Source organism: Podarcis pityusensis, assembly GCF_964106645.2.
Source record: "Podarcis pityusensis genome assembly, chromosome: 15".
Taxonomy (NCBI): Eukaryota; Metazoa; Chordata; class Lepidosauria; order Squamata; family Lacertidae; genus Podarcis; species Podarcis pityusensis.
In genome coordinates this window covers 20,527,236-20,552,314 of record NC_138040.1, presented here as the reverse complement: position 1 = coordinate 20,552,314, position 25,079 = coordinate 20,527,236, and the positions used below count along the sequence as shown (strand labels likewise).

The 25,079-nt window shown below is 42.6% G+C and overlaps 1 protein-coding gene across 4 annotated transcripts in view; it reads left to right on the top strand.

Moving 5' to 3' along the window:
* Positions 1–12,365, top strand: part of IGSF9B (immunoglobulin superfamily member 9B) — a 138,699-nt gene extending 126,334 nt beyond the window's left edge. For 2 of the 4 annotated variants that reach the window (XM_080983383.1, XM_080983382.1), the window contains exon 20: positions 665–12,365. In XM_080983383.1, the coding sequence (XP_080839509.1) occupies positions 665–888 (224 nt within the window). In that variant the 3' untranslated portion in view covers positions 889–12,365. The remainder of the gene's footprint in view (positions 1–664) is intronic. The other 2 variants (XM_080983386.1, XM_080983385.1) reach the window with 2 other exon arrangements.
* Positions 12,366–25,079: the final 12,714 nt, after the last annotated feature.

Here is a 25,079-nt window from a genome sequence, read left to right as displayed (position 1 = left end):
TGGGCCTAGAGAAAGTGTGCTACTCTGTCCTGTTTTTTCACCTGTTCACGGGATCTTCAGAAGTGAAAGGTTCCACCACCCACCCACCCCACTGATATTTGCCTCCATCCCTTAAGCCAAAAGGTAGTTTGTAGCCCTTTTCACCTCCAGTTTGTATAGACCCTGAGCTGGTGTTCCCTACAGTTTTCCGGTGGATTTCTCTTTAAACTCAGCTCCTGTGTCTCATTTCCTTTTTCCTCCTACCCCAGTTCCTCAATAAACTCTCCTAACTCCTCCTCCTCCTCCTATTCTGCCCTCCTCTTGGTTACATCTTTATTTAAACAAAACCCTGCCTCGTTCCCAAGGATCATCCATCCTCTCAGCAATCCCATGAACATCTCACACCCTCTCTGCATAAAGCAAACCTTCCCACCCCAAAGCATTGCTTTTCTTTCCCCTGTTCTCCTACAATCACGCAACTTTTCATGTGCTAAAATAATACCTCTCTGCCTTGATTATATTTTAAGTTGTGTACTGAACTTCTTTTTTCCTCCTTCTTTTTGTTGTTGGCTTAAAAAGAACAAAGAACGAAACAAAACTGCTGATTGCCTGTGCATCCCACCATGATGCCTGTGCAAAATGCCTAACCACCCTCTTCCTCTGCCCTTGTCACCTTCCTCCTCAGATGGTTCTGCCTCCCAGGTTCAGCAACACCCTAACTCTCAGGTACTGTGGCCTGACGAAGCTGTCTGTCTCCGGAAGAAGAAGAGACATCCTCGCCAGGACCCCTTTGCCCGCCTCTCAGCACTGAAGGATGACCTCTGCCACCGGCAGGTTCCTGAGGACCAGACAGCCATTCTCAACAGTGTGGACCATGATGATTCCAGTGGGCATGCAACCTTACTTTAGAGTAGCACCAGCCAGAGAAGGGACAAGGGGGAAGCTGCGTGTGTATGTGTGGAGGGGTGGGGCAGGATAAGGGTGCAAATATCTTGTGATCAGGCAGAATCTACAGAGAAACAGTGGGGAGAGAAGAAGCTGATGCACAGGTGTGTGTGCACGCGTGTTTGTGGCTCATCCATACTGGAGGGTGTGGGCTTCAGTCTTGTTTTTGGGTACCAGCATGGGGGGCGGGAAGTGCCTAACAAAGCAATTAATAACTTATGGTGCGCAATACCCTTGTGTGGTATTTGATAGGAGTAAACGCAACATGAAGTCTTTGACCATTGCGGGGGGGGGGGGGCGTTTGCATCTCCCTGTAGCATTTTCAGTTGCAATGCAATCCGTTAGGATAGGCAATATCCAAAATGAGAGAGGAAGGGAGGTGGGTGGGCATGGGAGAAACATCTCTGCTTAAGCAAATCAGCTTTGTTTGGATCTCCTGCAGAGGATCAGGCAAAGGAAGAGCTCAGTGCATGGAGTTCTGTAGGAGAGGGAAATGGAGCTTCGAAGTCACCACCCTTTGTAAAAATATTCATCATAATAATCTGGTGAGCCTCAAACCTTCTTCTCTGTGCTGTGGCTTCCGTCTTATGTGTCCTGGAAGGAGGATGAGATTTTACAACTTGGTTTCCAAAATTATATATATATACAGTGGGGGTTGTTTTTCTAAAAGAAAAAAAAAGTATAGATACAGGATACAATGTATATTTATACAGTGTGTGTTTCAATTTAGGTAGAAAACACTGGGGGGGAGAGAACAAGCTTTCCTAATTTAGGGAGTGGGTTGGGAGTGATATAAGAATTACCACAGGAGTATCATGTGATGCAGTTAAGAAACCAAGATTTCAAGCTGAGGTTTATGACCCGATGGATTTTATTAATGTGGTGCAAAAATTGTAATGGAAAAATTACCAGCACACAAACACACACACACACAAACACGCAAAATCTGCTTGTTTCAACTGTCACACCTTTTTGATGTCTGAATATTCTGAGTGAAAGTACAAATTACAGTTTACTTTCTTATCTGTCAAATGAAGACCTAGAATTAGAGTATGTATTGTGTTTTGCACAGTTGAATCAATGTACACGAGAACCTTTTTAATTTCCACTAAAAAGGCTGGAAGGTACCTATTTTTTCCCCAGACTAGAAAAGAAGTTGGCAGCTTGTTGAAAAATTCTGGTATTTGCATTCATCTCCCTGATCATAGATTGTTGCAAATGGTAGGTTTAGAATGGCTAATTTAAAAGTGCAAATCCTGATAATGCTAGTATCTGTTCAGTAGTATACTATGAAGAAAAAGAGTCTTCGTACAGCAAAACCTTACTATATCAGTGCCTCCATTCACATAATGTCTGCTGAAGTGAGGAAAAGCTGTTTTAACTCTGTGTGTGAGCATTACTAGGCGAGGTTCTCTGTGATTTCTTATGCTTCCAGTCCTTTCCCAGACAGTAAATCAGGTGTGGTGTTCCAATGCAGCAGAATGCAGTGGCAGAGTCCTGAGGTGGTGGAATCCACAACACCACTCATGACAATAGGTTGTGGGTTCACAGCTAGGGGTGTCAGAGAATTCAGATAAAAATGGAAATGGGATAGGCAGTTGCTGATGTTCGCTTATTCATTCAGTGTATAGAACCAGAATCAGTCCACTGAAAATGATTGGTATTTGCTGCTGCTGCTGCTTCTTTCTGTTCACATACAACATGTAATTGATTGCATACCCCCCTTCCATTGGCATTGTGTTTCCATTCATTGAAATGATTGGGGTGGAATAACCTAATGGCAACGCAACTTGCATAATTAAGTTACATGATTTCAGCACCGCGGACAGCAAGTTGAATAGTGTAGTTTTGGTGGAAGTCAAACTACAGTGGAATGAAAACTTAGTTGCACATTATGAAAAAGATGCCCTGTTCACAACCTACAAAATTAGCTGCAAATACAAAATGAGCTCAGTGCTACTTTTATTTTTACAGCCGCTTTTAAAAACTGAATGAACAGAGGGGCATTCAGAATAGGTATCCCTTTATGTCTATAGCTCAGTGGCAGAGCATCTACTTTGCAATGAGCAGCTCCCAGGTTGAATAGTCCATGGCATCTCCATGGAGGCCACTGTCAGTTAGCATAGACAATACGAAGCAAGATGGACCAGGGGTCTGACTCAGTGTAAGGCAGCTTCCTCTATTCCTGTGAAGTGATAAGTCCATTCCGCCATCTCAGGACAGTTCTCTCTCACTCTTCTGCAGGAATAGGCCATGCCTCCGTGTCAGCAAGTGCCAACAGCATTAATCATGGGAAGGAGTTTTGGAATGTGACTTCTTATCTTGTTTTGCTGAGTGCAGAACGTGTTTCAAGTAGCAGCTAGTGAAACCAAATTCCACAGGCCTCTCCAGCATTGTTTGTTCATATGCATCTTGGCATCTGGCTTCACTTATACGATTTCCTTCTTTGTTTGATTCTTAAGGGTGTGTCCCATCATGCCATATTTCATTTTGCTTGTTAACACTCTAGAATAAATAATCCCACCCACTCATGCAGGTCTATATGCACTTTTTCCTCCTAGTATAGTGGGGCTGGGTTATTTATTTTACTTCTAACAGTACAAATGCACCCATACGTTGGCCATACCCAGGTGAACCGGTCTCCCTGGGAAGAGAAAGGTGTGTTGTTTATGGGGTGGGGAGTGGGGAATGGGACGGGACACTGGGGTGGTGTTGTGAAATAGTGGGGCTCTAGGAATGTGCAATAGCCAAGTTTTGATGGTGCTATATACCAAGCCTGAACAACTTATGGTCTGCCAACCGAAACTCAGACCCTCAGCTGTCTACAGTAGCCTGCTGAGTACCAGTATGGTGGTATGGTTAGGGTGGTGTACTACAACCCAAATTAAAATGAGGGGGACAGATGAATCTGTCTTTCACTTCTGTGTGTCTTTACCATTTTTTTTCTGTTCTGTTTCTGTATTAACAAGTCAGAGGAGTGTGAAATTGGGTGGATTGCAATGTTCTGATCACATCAGCCTAAGAGGTGTGGATGAAAGGTTGAACTCTTCAATGATGCTCAATGTATATCCCTCCTCAGTCACTGGTGACCTTGGGCCCCAGTCATACGCTCCCAGCCTAGCCTGCCTCACAGGGTTGTTATGAGGATAAAAACAGATGGTGCTGGGATATATATATATATATGAAGAAAGCAGGAGGTGAATTGTAATAAACCAACCCAGGTGTTCATTTAACCTCCTTTTCTCATTGCCTAGCTGGGACTGCAGAACCAGAAGGCCAGTTGAGCACATGGCAGGCCCACAGTGAGTGGCCAGCAGGCTGGTTTGGCTTGGTAGGTCACAAGTCACTATGCAGGCCTCATTTAACAAAATTAGCAGACAACCTGAACAAGGGGACTACAGGACTGGGTAAATGGTTGTGGGGCTGCATGTCAATATGTATGTGTGTGTGTGGCCAGGATGCAAAGAGCTGTTCTACCTACAGACTTGTGAACACCTGGTAGAAATTTCTGCTTTTTCAGTCAATTTGATTTTGAAACGCCTCTTCCTTTTCCCCACTTGGTTTTCAGACTTGCTTGCTAGGCAACCTGGGAGCAACAAAAATCAAGGCTCACTGGGTGCGCAGAAGTAATAGTAGTTCTTTGAATCCTGGCATGTGATAATAGAGTATGCCAGTGGCCTCGAAGGAGTGCCAGTCTTAGGGTACATCTGTGCTATAGACTTGTTTAGGAGTAATTCTCCCTTCCCAGGGAATACCCTCACCAGACTGCTGTGCCCAGGGTGCTTTTGGGGCAAGTTACGAGAACCCGGTAGTACAAAATCTATACAAGTTTGTAACATAGCTTTTGCTAATGCCATTTACAGAAAAGCTTGGTCCTCTCTGGCAAAGGTATGGCATATTGAAGGGGGTGGGCAGAACAGACAAGAAGCACAGCCAAAGCATGGATGGATGTTGTGAGCAGTTGTGATGCAGAACAGCCTTCTCCCACTTGGTATCCTCTAGCTGCTTGGGGAAAAGAACTAGTGGGTGCCTGTTTGATTGAGGTTGGTTGCCAGTGGTGCAACAATCATAGAATCATAGAATCGCAGAATTGTAGAGTTGGAAGGTATCATGAGGGTTATCTAGTCCAACCTCCTACAATGCAGGAATCTTTTCCCCAACATGGGGTTTAACTCATGACTCTGAGATTAAGAGTCTCATGCTCTACCGACTGAGCTATAGACTGTGACATCATCATGTGTCAATGTGAACTCTCCCTTGGGCTAGATATGATAGATGCTGTAGATTTTAACCGACTGCTGTAATTCTCGGAAGCCCTGCATTGTACTATGTTTGAAAATAGCATCTTCTCATTCCTACCTTTGTATAGTCAGGTTCAATATGCCTTTTCTTGACTGCACAAACCCTGTTAGAGAGGAAGCTATGGACTAATGGAGCAGGTGAGTGCAAGGTGGGCTGAGAAACTCTGGGTCACAGTTTCCCTTTCCTGGTTCTGTTCCAAGCCTGAGGTTACCCAGTCAGGCATGCATGCAGCTCAGCCACCTATGCCTCAGTGCCCCCCACTTATAAAGTAGGGGCTCGCCGTACTTCAAAGCACTTTGTAAGACCTTTCTGATTAAATCCGCTAATGCCAAGTATTGTTAGTAGTACAGTTCCTTCATATTAAAAAGTAACAACTTCTTCCTAAGCAGCAAGAGCAAATAACTTATTTCCAGGTTCTTCCCTGACTGATGGAGTGCTCACTGCCAAATCCTGTGTGTGCTTCACTCAGAAGTCTCACTTCCTCCAGTGGAACTTTCTTCCAAGAAAGCCTGCTTAGGATTTGCAGCCCAAGGCCTTAGTTTGTCAGGTTTACTTTTATTAAGGTGGTACTTTGTTCTTTGAGAAATTCAGGAAATGAAAACAAAGTCCCAGAATGGCCTTTGCCACCCTTGGTGCCGTGCTGGCTGGGGTTGATGGGAATTGTAGTCCAAAACATCTGGAAGCGGCACCAGGGCTGGTGAATGCTGCTCTAGAAGTACTTTGTGCACTTGTTTACAGAGGAGCTCCCCTAGATGTGCTTCCTAGGGTTCATTTGGTTCATTTGAAATATGGGCGCCTGGTCGTTTTTACTGGTGTTGCTAAGTTTACAGATATTTTGAATATATGACGCATCCTTATAACAAGTGAGACTGTTGATCTTACCTAGTCCAGTATTATGACAGCAGCTCACCCAGGTCTTGGGTGGAGGTCTTTCCCTGTGCTGCCATGCAAGATCTTTTCATTTGGGATGGGGAGCAGTGTGAGATCTTAAGATGTATGTGTAGGAAGAAGATTAATGGGTCCCTCCCCCGCAACATTCCTTGTGCCATATATGTGAACATGCACTCCTTGTTAACATGGGGAGAAAGGCACTTTCAGTGCAGACAAAAATTCTGGTCAATTGTGGTTTATTTGCGTAGGCAAGAGGGGGCAGGGCTAGGAAATGCTTTCAGCCCCAAATGTGAAAATGCTCATCATTTTTCTTTCCCTAGAATTATTTCTGTAAAAAATGGCTTAGGATCTTAAGATGGATTCCCCATGTTTCTCCCAGTTTGAAATATACTGATAATATTTATTGGGGGCTGGGGAAATGAGCTCTTTTCCCATGCCCACCCTGTATTCATAAACACACCACCAGCTTTAAACATATGATAAACATGGAACCCACTCATTCTTCTTTTCTTAGGTATAAGCACTGCTGTGAGCCACTCCTTTTGCAAGCTTTCTCCGTAGTAACTTCCATGCAAATTCAATGGCAGTTCATGTCTGCAACTAGGCTTTCCCTTGACAAGCCCATGATGCTAAGGAAAACGTGTTGTGGCTGTTGCTCCCTGTAAGAGGAATGTGAGAGAAACCCTTGTGGTTGTGCTCATTATAAGAGGGGCCTGGGAAAGGAACATTCTGCTAGACTGCTTTTTGGCTTGTCTTCAGGCACACTAGACAGCCAGCTCAGCAAATCTAAGCAGGTTTGGGTCTTTTCAATGCCTGCATGCGAGACCTCTGATGCCCATGGACATTGCCTTGTGTTCTTTTGAAGGAAGGTGGGCAATAACCACCTTACTTCCAATAAAGTAAATAGGTAGTTCTGGTCAGAATCCAGAGAATCGTGCAACTGTGCTCACAGGAGGATTAGCAATTCAGTTTCTCACTCAGCAATCTCCTGTGCCATGTTTTAAAAACTCATATTTCATGGAAGGCTAGTTGTTATGGGATGGGTAAGATCTCACTAGGCACGCACAGAACTCTTTGAATTCTTACCTCTGAGTTCCAGAGGTCCCATATTGTCTCTTTCATTCCAAGAGTCTTATTTAATCCTTCCTGATGGTGCTATAGGGGGTTCGCTAATAATTCTAATAAATCAGCTGCTATAGGCACAACTGATATTTTAGTGTGTTTTGGCCAACCAAGGCCTGGACTAGTTTTACCATTAAAGGACATGGGAGAAAAGACTGAGACTGTTACTCCAGCTAACTGGTGTTGGTGCTAATTTTTGTGGGATTTTATTTTTATTTTTAAGGAGTGTTTCTTTACTTGCTTCTATCCCCAGTCTCAACAGTGAGGGGGGGGGGAGTAGTTGATTTTCAAGAGACTTTCCTTCATGTTCTTAGGGGCATTGAAAACATTTAGTTCTGTAAGAGGGTGTGTGGTTTCCTTCCATGATAAAATATATTTATGTGAATATGTGTGTGCTTAATTGTATGGACTTTAAAAATAATAATACTCATTTACCTGGCACTATTCAAGCTAGACAAAAACAGCCTGAGTAAGCCTCCATTGAACCTCAAAGAGCTTACTCTTGAGGAAGTATGTGTAGGAACTGCAGCTGGATTGCAGAAGGGCAAGACTGGTAGTTTCAGAACTGTCCAGATCATGATTCTGGGAGGTGTGTTCATTTCTAGTGAAAAATTGTGTGCACTTAATTGTTAATAATTCTTCCCCGTTTTGCGGTCCTTTTAGAACCACCTTTCATAAACTTCAGAGAAGTCTCCTTGGAATCTCTGAGAACCCAGGATTTTTTATTCCTATGTTATGCTAGGTGTTTCTCCTTTATCCCATTCTTTCCCCCAAAAAACAGTTTTTGTTGTCAAGGTCAGGATTTGTGTTTGTTGTTTTAATTTTGTAGATCTGTGCTTGTTTTGTTCTTTTAATTATTCTGAGGAACTCTGAGATATATTGTGCTGTTATTTCCATAGTAATTACTCTTTATGGTATTTGTTTACTAAATTTCCTGTGAGTCCCAGGGGATATAGCAAAAATACATTGTGAAAAAATACGAGACACCGGCAGCAAGAATGTCTTTCACTGTGGTATAAAAAGGCTTCTATCCCCCCCCCCTTTTGAGAATGTAAATGAAACACACTGATATTATCACTTCCCTTTCATTAAGTATTTGTATCATTAATATGGCCTATACATCTTGTGACACATCAGTCCAAAAACATGTATAGTGATAACCCACAAGCGGTTCTATAAACGCCTAAAACCCTTCCTTCCTTCCTTCCTTCCTTCCTTCCTTCCTTCCTTCCTTCCCTCCCAGAAATGCATTGTGGGTGTGTAGACTTGTCAGAATGGGATGCAATTGCTTTGGTGGACTGCACAGGCTTAGAGCAAGACTTTTCATGTCAGTATTTATTGAAGTGATTATGGGAAGGCTGTTTTGTATGTTCTGAACTCTGCTAGATTTTGACAAGCTACCCATTCCGAGTGACAGGATGGTCAAAGGGATTGTGGACTTTGCAGGATGGAATGGTATAGTGCTGTATTTTGCTGCAGATAGTATGCAAGTTGTGTTTCCAGAGAGGAAAACAACTGAGGAAGGGAAAGTTGATATTATTTTTAAAAATCTAATTATTAGTTTTTAAAAAATAGTTCAGTCAGTAACACATGCTTTCTAATAGCAGTTCTATCATCACTAGAACTAAAAAGGAAAGGAAAGGAAAAAGAAAATGGCATAGAAGCCTCCCTTGTGCTGTGAATATTAATAATGAAAATAGGATGATAATTTATTCACACCACCTTCCCTTGAAAGTCATCCAAAGTAGAGGTGCAGATCAAAAGTTGTCCAGGACTTTTTGGCAGAATAAAGTGGTGTTGGCTTCCTGCTTCCACCATCACCCTGCCATAAAAACATAATTAAGAGGTGCTTTGCTGGATCAGATGAAACATCCATCTATTCCTGTTTCCCACAGAAGTCAAACAGACTCCAGAAAGGCAGGGCTTTAAAAAAGGACCGTTCCTCACAGTTTATCCCCAGCATCCGTATTGAATGAATTGAAAGGTTCCACTCAGCTGTTGTGGTCAATGGTCTCTCATGGACATTGTAACCCCTTTTAATAAAGCCATTGCTAAACCCTGTGGAGCAGACAGGCTTGCACTGTTCCCTTTTGTTTTAGTCACTGTACTTGGGACACCCTCCAAGCACCCTGAATAGTGTGTTTAAATCCTGGGCATGGTGCCAGAACATTGCAGTTTACCCTCCGTAGAGACCCTCCGGCACCAGGCTCCAACACAGAACTTGGCAGTGTTGATCTTACCTTGATTTCTTTGTTTTAATTAAAGAAGGAGGAATGTATATCAGAACTTAGCGATATATACAGAGGAACTATAGGAGAAGCAGTTAGATGTATTTGCAGGAAACTAGTATATTTGCATGTAGAACTAACATTTGGTGTTAAAGGCTTGGTAGAGGGTGGGGTGGGGAGAAGGCAGTATGGGGGTGGGATGTGGGGCAGGTGGGCAGGTGGAAATAGACTCCAGACTGGATTGTGGGGTAGAGGTGTGTGGCAGTTTCTCCTCTGGCCTCTGTGTACGACAAGGATGCAGTTCTTCATCTGCACAGAGTCTGATGATAATAAGAATAATGATCGTACTTAATCATTGCACTTCATTGACACTACTAAATTATGGAGTGAAAAAAGGGATACTGAAAATATTTCAAATGTCTGGTATGTACATGAAGTTCCTCATGGTTCAGCTGTGGCTGTATTTTGTAGGGAAGTGCCCCTTTCAGAAAGGTTTTGAGCCCATTGGATTAGTTTACTGAATCAGGATGGAGAAACAGTTTCTGGAAGGCTTCTGCAAAACCTGTGTAACTGGAGATAATGGCAGGTCAAATGAATCACGATTTAGAAAGGATGCATCTTATCACACCACTGTTCTGCGAAGCACTGAGTAATTTTGCTGGTCTCACTAAATCTTTTTTTTTTTTTTTTTTTGGAGACCCTCAAAATCCCTCCAATGTTGTGCTTAATATTTTGCCTCAGGCTGCAACTTTACTTTCATCTTCCTTTTAAAAACAGCAACCACCAACCTTAGTTTGTCTCTAGGCAAAGACAAATAGACTCTCTGAAGCTAGTAGCATTTGTTTGTTTTTATCAGTATGTTGACTGAACTTCAGGATGCTCAATCTTCTGGTTGGAGTTTATTGACCCAAGGTATACTCAGTCACTTAGTGCCTTTTGACTTTTTTTTTTAGTTGAAAGGAGGTTGTAACAAATGACTACAAATGCATGTTTCATCAGAGTAAGCCAGTAAAATGGTGTTCATTAAATGATCGTAGCAAAACAGAGTCCCAGTTAACTCCTCTTTCGTGACTTATCTGAGATGGGAGGTGGGGAAAACTGACTTGGATCCTGTGATGAATGACTGCAGCATTGTTTTAGACTACACAACTTGCTTAGCATATCATCAAGGCCTGTACACACATACAGAAATGCTTTTCCACAGGACATTTGGTCAGTAGACTGTTAACAAACATTTTCTTCCTTGGTAATGCAAGAGTAACTGGTTATGTGTTTGCTGCTGTAGAAACCTGTTTCCTCCCCTCTATACACACACCTGTTATGTCCAATGTGATTGTGTGCTGTGTGGAATGCGGTGGCACAGTTGTCGTGTGACTCCTTTGGGTAGCACCAAGAAAGTTACTAGTGATGGGAAGAACAACTTTTCCTCCTCCTGACCATAGCATTTTGTGACATATTCTGAACTATTTATATATATAAAGAGACTATGAACATTTCCATGTTGTGTTCACAAAATGCAGGAATTAGTCTATTGTAGCCCTTTTTGAAAAGAAAAGAAAACAGTAGCAAACACCAGCCAGGTAGACATTTGACCCTAACCCTTCCAGTTCATGTGTCTTGATTTTTAGAATTTAGTTCTTTAGATGAATTCACCACACCCTTGAAAGTGGTGGAACACACTTTTGTCCCCCCACTTTTTAACAGGAAGAGGAGTACAGCTGCCCCCATTACACACACACAGGCCCATAAGGCTGCCCAATCCCTTTAACATTAACATTATGTCCTAGGCAAGGGATAGCATTTGTTTATGCTTGCCCTGTGTGAACCTTAATTCAAAGGTGAATTATAATGCACCCTGATGACTCTAAAGAATTGCACACCCAAGTAATTCAGTTTCAGCAGGCTTAGACCTTGTCATGTCTTCTGGAAATGATGCCTGATATCAGGTACATCACCTGTGTTTTTATGGCAACCTGTGTGCAGATGAGAAAGCCAAACAGGAATCGTTCTCCTTAGCTTTTGTTACATAAATGTTTATTTTTAAAAAATGTATCCTATGTTTACATGGTAAATAGGGATCAGGAAAACCAGAAAGCCCATTTGTATCTATAATATCGTATTTTGGGACGATAATTCTAACACCCTGCAGAAACTGAAAACTCAACATAGTAGTCACAAAAAGCATTAATAGAATGTCAATCCATAAAGTAAACATTCACTTATGGCCAAATTAAAGGCTGTCATCAGAGAAAACCCCCAAGTATAACAAGTTTGTTTAAAGCCATAATTTTCAGACCAAGCGGGTCCCATATTCATTTGGTCTTAGAAATTGTCTCAGTCTTCTTCAGGTGGCTGAGGAAGATACAGAAAACCCTTCATGAATGTGTGTTGCTGGTGGTGAATGGAAGACAGGAGATGAAATGCATTTGGCAGTTTTCATTGGACAGGACTGATTATTGAGACTGGATGAACTTGATGCTTGTAACTACGGTTTGGTGTGAAATCGAATGTAGTTGTTACTTCTTTTCTAAACTGATGACATTTATTGGGCTTATCATGTCATCAAGGGATCGAAATGGAGGTCAGAAAAAAGCACCCTCCATAGAGATAATTCTGAACACTCACAGCTGTATCCAGCACCAGTACCCAACTGCAGTTAATTGTTATTATTATTAATAGTCATCCTCTACAGGCTTTCAATGGGCCTGGCATTTATCCATTTTCCTCCCCCTTCCCACCACATGCATCCAACACAGAGGTGTGCTATATAGATTATTATAGGATGTATGCAGGTGAGGCGGTTCCCATGCCCCAAATCTTGAGGACTCTTGTAGTTTTGATAATGTGCATGATATAGGAGGGCAGTAAGCAGTGAGAGGGGTGGGGTAGGGTGGGGAGGAAAAAAGATGGGGGTAAGTGGGTTGGTCCACATTCTAAGGGGTAGGGCAGGGGAATCAGGTGTTGCAAGCATGACTTATGGAAATACCATGGAAGGATATCTTTTTTTAAAAAATGAATTTAAAAATGGGGGAAATGGAGGGGGTTGGTTATGGGAACTCCCTGAACCTTCCCTGGGTCGAAAGCTTGTTAACTGGCAGTCAAAAACTGCCAGCTGTATATTTTTTGGGCAGACTTTTAAGAGCGCCACATATGTGAGACTTTTGTGCAGAAGTCTTCTGTGGCTACAGTGAAGAGCACAGGTTTGGCTGGGCCAGTCTAGGTTGAAAATCTTTCCATGATGCATTGGGGAGGGAGCTCTGGGTTGCTACAGCAACTCCTGGAAGCTTCCAGAGGTCCAGAATGGAGGATCATGCCTTGCCTCATACAAAAAAACAGAAATCCCACTTGTGCATCAGAATTGACACCCCAGAGGAACCGGCAAAGATAAGATCCAGTTCCTTTGCAAACCTTTTGAATATGTGCTCTATGTGTATTCCAGAACTGCATTGTATATAAAAATTATATAAATACAAATTTGATTTCTATTTTAAGGGGGGGCAATGGGAATAAATAGAAGAAAACTATTTAAAAATAGCAAGTAATTAATAATGTGTTTGAAAGTTCAGAAAAGCTGTTAGAGGTGGAGTGAAGCTTAAAGAGCAGGAGCAGAGCAAGTATTTTTTTAAAACAAAAAAAATGTGTTTGGTGCTTAGGAATTCTACACTTCATCACTTGTCTGCATATCATAAACTATGTGGTTTGCTTTTTTTTTTTTTTTTGTCCCTGTGGTTTAGATTCATCCTGGGAAATATGTTGTCTTAGGATGAGTTGTTTGAGCTTTGATCAAAAGGCATCAAGATCAGGGTAGATCAATACCACAAGGTGCATCCCCTGCAGACTTGTGAAGATTATTTCCCTCTTGTTGGACATGACAGGGAAAATGAGCTGAGGTGCCAGAGTGGGCTGTCAGGCTTTCCAAGCAGTGCTCTGTGATTTTGCAGTCCCTTCTTATCCCCAGAGCTGTGTGCACTGTGATTCTGCAGATGTGCCAAGAAGCTACAGTGTAGCATTTGAGCTTCCGGAGGACTGTAGGCGTGTGTTTTAAAACACACATGCAGGGTTCTAACCCGTGCAATTGCAAAGATATGTTTTCAAGTCTGTGAGCAATATCTGGTAAAATCTCAGAAACTGGACGGAATCCTTTTTGAACCTAAGATTTCCAGTGGTCAGAGGGTAGGTCTGTTGTATCTTGTCCAGATTCTTCCCCCTTCCCAATGACCAGCAGAATAATTATGCAAAATGCAAAATATTGCAAATGGGCTTGGGTTTGCATAACGTAGACAGGTTCCAGAATTCTGCTTTCCTTTTGCAAAATCTCAGTCAGTGCAAAAGTTTGAAGGGCTTTTAAAAGGACACCCAGCCCTGCCTACATATTGCAGCTTATCTTTACTGTGAAATGCATTTAAGTTGTTGCTTCTTGTTTTGTCTTTTTTTTAATGCAGTCACACTAGTGTAGAAAAAAAATGATTGGGGTGGGTAATGGGGAGGGAATGGGACATATTTCTAAGGGAGAGGGTTGGTACAAAGAAATGGGATATATGATGCAAAGATTTTTGCCAGGCTTCTCTAGCTTGAAGTGTGTAACTTCCCTGTCAGTATTATACTTTAGACCTACTGTGTGGTTCTAACCTTGTGTGCTGGCATGAAATTTGCATCTTACCAGCGGCTCCTGCTCTGTAAAAGGGTAGAATCTGGTGCCGCTCAACTGAGAAGCATCTTCAGTTCAAAAATGGAAATCCCAAACCAAATACAGGTGAATATAGGTGAATGTAATCAATGCTGGTTCAGGTGGGGAAAAATATAATTAGGTAGTGGCTGTTTCTAAATTGTCCTCTCAGCAGGAGTGGTTTCCTCAACACTCACAACAGCACTGTTGGAGTGTGAAAGGTATGGCCACAGGGAAATTGTAGAAGGCCCCGGGATGCACTGAAGAACCATCTAAAGGTTTTTTCAGGTGGGAGGATCACCCATCTGCTGGTTTAAAGCTGCAATACTAATCTGTTAGGTGGGATGAGGAAAGTTCCATGAGAAACTGAGGGGCAAAGGACTAATCAACAGAAGGTTTTCATCCTACTGTGCCCCTCAGGCTGATCCTTCTAGTTAGTATCTGGTCCATCAATCTGGGTGGTGGGGGTGGTGGAAAGATCTAGCACAAAATTGTAGCCATTTATGAGTGTCAGAAGTGCTTACTCAGGAACCCAGAAAGCTTCAGCATTGCTGTCACTTGGCTCAGTAGGATCTCTTAGGGAAGCAGTTCACTAAACTTAGGATTTCCTAATCTTTGCTGTCCATCTGTCCTTAAGGAATTTGTATATAGGTTGGCCTCTATGCATTGGTGAGGTGGGTATGGGGAACAAAAGTAGGCTTAGAATCTGGAAAGCAAAATATGGTGGGTGGCTGCTTTCAGTGGGTTCCTGTCCACTATTTACTAAGCATCTTCAAGGCACTTGACTCTTCTCAATGCTGCAGGCAGAAGCAAAGTTAACGCTTATGCTCAGTGCAAGAAGAGTCTTCCTTCAAATTTCCTAAGAGACCTTGATGTGGGATGCCTAAGTAGTAGCTCTCAATAGGAGAGAGGGAGTGGTGGTAGTGGGGAAAGGAAACCATCTGTCTAGGCACTATATTACCTGTAGATTAAGTGGATCTCAAAATGTGATGCCTCTGCTGGTGCTTCCAGACAACATCTCCTGTTCTGTAACTGGGCTGGCCAGAGCTGGGATTCCTGCCTTTAGTTCTTCCAGGGAGGGTGAATGCCATTAAAGAACGAAGAAGTCAAATTGGCAATCAAAATAGCAATTGAGCAACTGGAATGGGCTGCACCAGAGTTGCAGCCACAAAACTTTCTTGAGGCTGTGACTCTTTAGCCTTTGGCAGAAGTCTAGGAGTCCTCATTCTCAGTGCTCCTTTTACTGTGGGAGGCAGAGGAGCACACATTCTGTGGAATGGCCTATCTCACCCTCTCAATAGTCAGACTGAACTTTAGAGTTGAAGTGTAGGCAAGGTTGCATAGCTTCCTCTGATGCTCAGTGGTGGTTCTTGGACTGAACAGTTCAGGAAGGTTGGTGATTCCTTCCACATGGGCAATGCCTCCAGGCAGGAGGGTTTTTTTAAGGCAAATCTTGTGGATTCAACCAGGTTCTTCAAGTGCTATCTTCTTGCTATAAAAACTTTGGAGGAAAGTTGGTGTTCATATTTAATTGCATTAGCTATTTTTGTGTCCACACAAAAGGATTACCACTACCACCAAAGACCTGGCAGGTCACCCACAGGATGTGGCTTTTTATGTGAGCACCTTTAGGCAACCCTTTATAAGCTGAAACAAGAATGTAATGTTCATGAGTAGGGGTGGGGGGTGGGGTGGGAAAATTTGGTTTGGTTTGCATTTTAATGCGACCCTCCTTAATTTGTACTTTCTGAAGCAATTTGCAAAGTAAAATGCAGTGATCCTTCAGAATTTGCACTTTTCCAAATTTTGTGATGCAGTTCTCCAACCGAATAATGTTTATAAAACTGGGTATGTTAGGGGCCCAGTGTGCCTAAAAATGCATATGTTAGTGAATATGGAATTTCCCCCCTGCAAAAACATGTTTATCCAGATATTTTCACACTAAAATTTGATGAATTTTAATGAAAACTTTTTAAAATCACAAACCGTTGTGGAATTGTGAGGAGCTGAACTCAGAGAGATTTGTCCATCCCATAATGGTGCAATGTTGGTTTTCTTTCATTTTCTGTTTTATATCTCCATCACACATATGAATATAAAAGGGCAGGTGTTTTCCAGTTTCAGCCTTTGTTCAGCAGGGGTTGCAAAGATGAAAGTGGAATAAATTTGAATATGTTTCTCTTTGGGAGGAGATGGGTGTTTGTCTCTTTTTAAAGGTCTTTTAGCTTCATCAGTTAGCAGCAAGCAATGAGAACATCCAAAAAGAAAAGACCTTTACCCCAGGTTCCACTTAACTGGTATAGCAGAATTAGAGGAGGACATGTGTATGTTATCTCTCCATCTTGTTCCACAATCACTTATAGGGCAAATATATATCTACGTAGTCGTAAACATCAACAAAGCACAGTTTTAGCAGTAATACTGTTAGCCCTCTGTAATGCCAAATGCAAGCCAGAGTCTTGCTGCTCACCTGATCCTGTATAGTATTTGAGGTATGAAGCTGGAGATGCCTGACTTTCTGACACCAGGACTCCTGGTTTTCACCTGTGGTATGGACTGTTACCTCCTGACACATTTCTGGTGTGAATTCATTGGGACAAATAATTTGGGAGGTGTTGGTTTGTGTGAGATTAATCAATACATTTTAAACAAACTTTAGCAAGAGAATGAGAACTGGGGTGGTAGAAAAAATAGCCCTGAGTGGGCCACGCGGAAAATGTCCAGTTACTTGTTTAGAGGGTATTGGCAGCATACACGGAGCTGGAGAGAGGAGTCAGGTGAACTGCCAGCCATCTCAAATGTTACCTTTGTCGCTCCTGACTGCTGTTCTCGTGCTCTGATAAGGCCAGCATAAGTCTGAAGAACCTCCCACTGAAGGTTGGTGGTCCTATGGGCACACTTTCCTTTCACTTGGTCTCAATGAGACTGCCGATGATTCCTGAGCCCCGTTTGTAAGATCATTAAGACTTCCGTTTAGGACAGAGCTTGTTTTGCAGGAAGATGGTCCATTAATACTCTCCATTCCAGCTACGAAAACTTGGACCTTCCTACCCAAGTGCATGGACTTGGCCTTCCCCAGCTGGAAGATCCTATAGAAGTGGCTTAGTAGATGAGACCTTTTTTTTCTGTAAGTAGCTTGCATCCACTTAACAGAAATGTAAGAGAGAAGCTATATCCCTGTCATAGTTTCAAAAAAGGAGAAAGCTACAATCAAAATCCTTTATCACTATCTTATATCACTCTGTGGAGACTTGGTCTCTGCAAATCTCTAACACTGTTCTACAAAAATGCCCTTGGTTTCTTCCATGTGAGATCCATGGGACTTTTCCATAAGGTGCTATTGCTTTTTTTAAATTTTCCTTTCTTAAAATTTTTGAGAATTTATTTAAATCATTAAAATTGTGCTTTTTCCCCTCTTTATAGTCTTGCCTACTGAATTAAACTGACTTTAACCTTTGAAGACCATTCAACCTCGATTCCATTTCTTGAATGTTGAGTATTACGATGTATAACTCACGTTAAGGTGCTTTTTGGTGCTGTTTCAAAGGTAGCAATTGCGGTGGGTGGGGTAGAGAGTGAAGAGATTGACTTACAAATAAATAAAACCAATAAGAGGGTACTCTCCTCCCTCCTCACTTGCTCCTTATCATTGTGTTTCTGTTCTTGGGTTTTTAAAATACTGACTAGTAGTCACTGCTACTAAAAAATAAAATAAAAAAATCTGTGATGTTGATTCCTGATCGGCACACTTCAACCTGTTTAGCTGTTAGCTATGGGAGTAGTGTGTAAACAGTGTAATGGTAGGTTGGTTTAATATATATCTATATATATATATCACTCAGTACAAGCCAAGGTGGCATGTAGAGGGTTAATTTTGAACTTCAGATAACTCAGAAGGATTAAAAAATTTAAAAAAGTAGAAGAAAAAACTATTTTTCAGTATGTCTGTTTTTTTCCTTCCTGTAAACAGTTTCAAAATAAAATCCAAGATACGATGGTGCTGTACCAAAGCCTTATACGAAACTTATTCCGTGCGATATATAATCTCTCTGTATCTTCATTGTTGCTCTTTGCCTCCATTTTTTTTGTAAAGGCCTCTAAAATACCAGCAGAAAGGAATTTGGACTGTGAGCTGGCCTTGGGGACTTTTGCCAGCATTGCTGCCTTGCCTCTGGGGAACAAGGAGCCATTTCAGACCTCCCAAGGAAGCTTTGAGACTGGAAGCCCAAGGATCTCATGCTTCCTTCCCCCCCAAATTTCTGAGACTCACCAGAAGTTGGGAGATGCAGCTCCTGATCCTAAGTCTGGAGGATCCATATCGCCTCCCCATATCAGGCGAGAGCCAGAAATGTAAGGGGCAGGAAGAACATGCCCTCCCACTTCCTCCCTTGCCTCTCCTCTTGACCATCTGAAGTAGATGAAGCAGGATGCAGGCTCAGCTTCTTGACTGCTGATGTTCCTTCTGAGGAATCCAAGTAGCCTGAATATGGAGGCAAAGGACTTCAGCCTCATCTCACCCTTTCCCAGGCCCTGAGTTTATAATGAAGGGCGGAAAGGGAGTCTAACCCCCCTCGACACACACATACACACACATATCTCTGGGTGCTAATTTATTAATGTTTGGTTGGAGTAGGCAAAGATGACCTCACAAGTTTCGGGCGAAAGCGCCACTTTGTTCTCTTCCTTTCTAGCGTTCCCTTTCCAAGCTGATGACTGAGCAGAGGATAATCAGAACACATGGCATGTCTGCACTACAGATATAAACCAGTTTATTGTCAGTTTTTAACTACCATGGCTCCCAGCAAAGGGACTCCGGAAAGGTGTCATTCCATCTAAAAGCTCCAAATCTCCCACAAATAATTTAGGACCCTCAGAAAAAAAAAAAAGAGTTGTGGGGACCATTACTGGAAGCCTTGAGAGCTGACTTGGATTCACACTGGTTTAAATGTGTAGTGTGGACATACCAAGTTCCGAAGCTCCTAAGCTCCTTCTCCAGGAGCCTGTGGATTAATAGTTCTAACATACAGAGATTTTTATCATTATTCTGCAGGTGGCAGAAACCAGTGTAGATTTCTGGGGTTCCAGTCACTTTTTTTGGTTTAAAACCTTCCAGCGTAGATAACAATGGCAGTGTATGTCATGTGGGAAAAGGAAACATTGACCATCCCTTCTGCTGAGATTCTCTCAGTCCCTTTTGAGGTTTCTGTCCTTCCTCCTATAAAGAGCTTCCCCACTTGGCTTTTATTGGAGACAACTCCTGGCCACATCTGGTTTGGGGGCTCTTAAGCAATAAACCCGCTCCTCTCTGCCATTGATGTTCACCCAATCCCCAGGCATTCTGGAATGCTGTCAGTTAATGGAAACTGTAGCCCCTGCCTTAAATGTGAACGATAATATGCCCTTAACCCTTTGACCTGCTGGTATTTTATAAGCCTTGCATGTTCATTGACTTTACTTCTCCCCTCTCTCCTGTATTTTTTTATTTTATTTAAGAATGTACCCAGTAAAGGAAATTATGGCAGTGTTACAATGTTACGTAAAACTAGCCATTCTGTAGGAGAATGATGGATTCTGGAATTGATTAAAAAACAAAAAAACAAAAACATTTAATTGCTCCACATGTAACATTACTCTGCTTCAGAAATGTTTTGTATTTTGATATAAATAAACATTTGCAAAAAATGTCCTGCTGCGTGATAGTTTTGCTTTTCTTTAAGTGTGCCTGTGTGCTTATTTCATTTATGAATCAATTCCTAGGAAGCATTTCAAAGTGATTTCACAATGCTATAAAGACATATATAAAACGATTGCACATATACAAGCAGTTAAAAGCATTGCCTATATAAAAATATATATACATAAAAGTAATTAAAATAATGGCATGCGTAAGAAGAATTTTAAATCCACTGCAGATGCTGACTGGGATAAAAATATTCACTTAGAAGTGTGCTGAAAGAGAAAACTCTTCAATAGGAATCATAGAATTATAGTCTAGGAAGGGACCCTAAGAGTTGGAAGGGATCCCAAAGGTCATCTACTCCAACCCTCTGCAATGCATGAATCACAGCTAAATAATCCCTGACAGATGGCCACTCAAACTCTGTTTGAAAACCTCCAATGAAGGACAGTCCAGCACCTTCCAAGGTAGCACATTCCACTCTCAAACAGCAATTGCCCTCAGAAAGCCCTTCCTAATGTTGAGTCAGAATCTCCTTACTTGTCATTTGAATTCATTGCCTTGGGTCTTCCCTGCAGAAAACATTACTCCATCTTCCATGTGACAGTCCTTTAGATATTTGAAGGTGACTCTGAAATCACCACTCAGCCTTCCCTTATCCTGGCTGAACATACTCCTTGGTTGCCCTCCTCCCAGCTTGTGAACATCCTCCTTAAATGGTGGTACCCAGGACTGGACACAGAATAGAGTGGTACTATCACTTATTTTCATCAAGACACTATCCTCCTAATGATGGTGAAGAGATAGTCAAGATGCATCTGCCTGAAATATAATGGGAAAGAGTTTCAAGGGGTTGGTGTCACCACACTAATGATCCAATTTCAATATTGTATGGCATGCACCTCCTGCGTGGGTGGTGTCTGGAGGACAAGGTCTCCTACAGAATGCAATATTCAGGGATGAGACTATATTTTAGGCATCCTGGTCCCAAGCTGTATGAAGCTTTGTACATCAGTGCCAGCGTCTAGACAGCAATGTGAACTAGTGAGAATGTTGAATTTAAACCAAGGAGATGGTGTTTAAAATCCTACTCAACAGCTCACTACTACTCATTGCACACAACCACATGCGAGAGACCCCTGATGCCTTTTCTCTTTTAAAAAGGTAAGAGGTACTGCTGCAGCGAAGAAGCATTTCCAGCAGTGGAAAATTGAGGTTGATGCTTAACTCCTTCCCTGCCCATCATTTATTCCCTCACACTTGTCCACTCCCCCCCCCCAAAAAAAACCCCTGATTCCCCTGCCCTCAAGGGTACAAATTATTTATTTACATTTGCAAACATGTGACTACAACCCCATGGGGCAAAATGACAGGCAGTACAAGGGTAGATGAGGCTTTCCTTCACCTGTGACTTCGCTGTAAATAATGCCTTGTACAGCTCCACAGCTGTGCAGTTGAGTCCCCAAATCCCTGTGTCTTTGGCCCAGGTGGCTAGTCTGGGCTTTGGAAGGCTTTGGTGATTATAATGTGCAGAAAAGCGATTCTCTTATTTCAGGCAGCAGATGCACTTCCACCGGGGAGGTTTAATGTGAGAACACAGACTCCTATCCATCTACGCTGCCTAAAATGCATGCATATCTATAGGACACCAGTGCTTTAACCTCATGGATGGACCTCAGACTAGATCAGTCAATTTTGCATGTGCTTAAAAGTCCATTTCATCCTATTCCACATTAACTTTTTTAAGCAGGAAAATTCATATTAAAATATGTAGTTTATTATGTCATTTGTCACAGTATCTTTAAATATGATAATTATTATCCCATGCATTTCTAAGGAGACTCTGACTAAACATCAGGAAGAAACTTTCTGACAGTAAGAGCTGCTAGACAGTGGAACTGTCTCCCTCGTGAGGTTTGTTGGAGGTTTTTAAGCAGAGGTTGGATGGCCATCTTTCATTGATGCTTTAGCTGTGATTCCTGAATTGCAGAGGGTTGGACTAAGATGACCCTTGGTCAGTGGCAGAGCTTCACACTCCAGCACCGGGGGGCGGAGAGCAGGCGGGGGCGGGGCTGACATGTGTCCTGGGGGCGTGGCACCCAGCGTGGACAGGGATGCAGCCCCAATGGCACCCCACCAGGATCGCGCTGCTGGGGGCAGTGCACTCCCCCCCCACTCCTCTTCCTCTGCCAGTGCCCTTGGTGTCACTTCTATCTCTACAAGTCTATAATTCTATGTTTCTAAGAGTTCTGCAGGGACACGGATGGCGCTGTGGGTTAAACCACAGAGCCTAGGACTTGCCGATCAGAAGGTCGGCGGTTCGAATCCCTGTGATGGGATGAGCTCCCATTGCTCAGTCCCTGCTCCTGCCAACCTAGCAGCTCGAAAGCACGTCAAAGTGCAAGTAGATAAATAGGTACCGCTCCGGCGGGAAGGTAAACAGCGTTTCTGTGTGCTGCTCTGGCGGCTTAGTCGTGCTGGCCACATGACCCGGAAGCTATACGCTGGCTCCCTCGGCCAATAAAGCGAGATGAGTGCCGCAACCCCAGAGCCGGTCATGACTGGACCTAATGGTCAGTCTTCTGCTTCTGCAACCTGAAGTTTTGTTTGTTGTTTTTTAAAAGTGGAATGGAGAAAGTGGACAGAATTTGTTTTCCTCCCTCTCTCATAACCCTAGAACTTGTGGACATCTGATGAAGATGAATGTTCAAGATTCAGGACAGATGAAAGAAAGTCCGCCTTCACTCAGTTCATAGTTATAGAATGGAACTTGCTCCCACAGGAGGTAATGTCAGCCGCTGACTTGGATGGCTTTAGAAGAGAAGTTGACAAATTCATAGAGGTAAAAGGCTATCACTGGCTACTAGCTATGATGGCTCCATGGTCAGAGACAGCAATGCACCTGAATACCAGTTGCTGGAAAACTGGAGGGGAGAATAGTGCTCTTGCACTTGTTTCCTGCTTTCAGGTTTCCCATGGCAGGGCACCTGGTTGGCTACTGTGAGAGAACAGGATGCTGGACTAGATGGGCCATTGGCTTGATCCAGCTGGCTATTACTACTACTACTATACTACTACTACTACTACTATTTTATTTTATTTTCTACCCCGCCCATCTGGCTGGGTTTCCCTAGCCACTCTGGGTGGTTTTCAACAGAACACTGAAAACAGAATAAAACTTCAAACATTAAAAACTTCCCTAAACAGAGCTGCCTTCAGATGGTCGGATAGTTCCTTGACATCTGATGGTATGACACCACTACCAAGAAGGCCTTCTGCCTGGTTCAATTTAACCTCACTTCTCGCAATGAGGGAACCGCCAGAAGGCCCTCAACACTGGACATCAGTGTCTGGGCTGAAAGATGGGGATGGAGATGCTCCTTCAGGTATACTGGGCCGAGGCCGTTTAAGGCTTTAAAGGTCAGCAACAACACTTTTCTTACATTCTGCTCTGAAATAGCACCTTGGAAGGAGTAACCATTTGGTGCCTTCTCTTTAGTTTTAATCAAAGTGCAGGATACTAGGGAGTCTAGCTCCTAAGCACCTGAAATCAGTGTGCTCACATTTTCTAAAAAATAAATCCCTTCCTATAACCTTTTAAAGACATCTTTCTGACTGGATTTGCTTAAAAGTAAAAAAGATTTCACTTAAAAAGTACAACAATGACCAGCTGTAGGCAGACTTCCCACCTTCCTGCACTTCCAGGAAAAACCAGCCTGGGACATAAGGTTTTTGAAGAATGAGCACCCAGGGAGGCTGCAGAATGCTGGAAAGATGGTTTGAAGAATGACAGTGAGGACACTCACAAACACCCCTGGGCAACCTCAAAAGTAATGTCATGAGAAATCCTACATCCACTCAGAGAGAGTGAATGAAGCTAAACATTGGAAGATTCAGGGCAGACAGACAAAAAGAAAGTACTTCTTCACACAGCATGTAGTTAAGCTATGGAATTCGCTCCCAGGACTTTGGTGGCAACTCTGCTCCAGAGACATCTCTGAGTAAGTACAGACATGTGTGTTTATTGTACCCAGAATCCTAAATGGACACCAGTGTGTCTTTAGAGATTTGACCAGGCACTTTATGACTTACCCTACCACCACCACCTGACACCTACACCCACACACCTTGGAACAGACACAATCGGTCCTGAACCAATCCAATAACCTTGGTTCTGAATCAGCACTCCGTGGATTCTCCAGAGATATAGCTCAGCCAGCCTTCCTATTTGATTTGAGGGAGGGAGGGGCAACTCTAGGTCAGCTTCCTTCTGTCTGCATGGGATTGTTTCCCAGAGGCGTTAAAGGGGAAGGACTGAGGCTGCAGGGCACAAAAGTTAATTTCCACACCATGCATTCAAAGTTAACTTTGCACTTTCAATTGTATCAACACACTTCTTACACTCTGGTAGGATATGACAGGCCGTACATTGTTTTGAAAGTAACATGTATTTGTTGCTTTTCTTGAAGCAAACCCAAACCCAAAGCAATACTGCGCCATCGTCCTCACACCACATCTAATACTGCTACTGCTGCTGCTGCTGCTGCTGCTGCTGCTGCTACTACTACTACTACTACATTATTTATATGCTACCCATCTGACTGGGTTGCCCCTGCCACTCTGGGCAGCTCCCAACCCAAAAATAGTAAAAACACATAACTGAGGTCCATCATTCCAGAAATCAAAGTCCATTTTTACTAAACTTGCGAGCATAGATAATTCCCAAATGCATTTTATGTTAATTTATTTTGGTCAATAACCAGCTGAAAAGGAGGGACACAATATAGTACATTAAGTACAATATTAAATATAGAATTTAAAAAACTATGTAGAATATAAAAAAGTGAGAAATTTAAAATCACTATATTGAAATGAGGCAGAACAACTTAAGGTGTTAATAATTTTAAAATTAGGACAAGATCCTCCACCAACAAGCAATTGCTGCCGCACAAAAAACAGTTACCCAGTATTTTATGCTGTTGGTGCACAACCAGTTTTTGAGAACTTTAGCTAAGTGCCAAATGAAGGTCATCCAGGTATCCTGTCTTACGCACCTTGCTGGCCCTGCTGTACTCAGTAAGATTCTCATTCAAGGCTAGTTGTTGGACATTCACAAGCCAGCCTTTCATGGTAAAGTCCACAGTCTTCCAGATTCAAAAGAATAAACAGCTATATTTATTCCACAATGAATCTGACCAATAAGTATCTGCCCTACCCCATCTCATTATGATGTCATGGTTGCCCGGACAACTGTTTTTTTGCGCTTAGT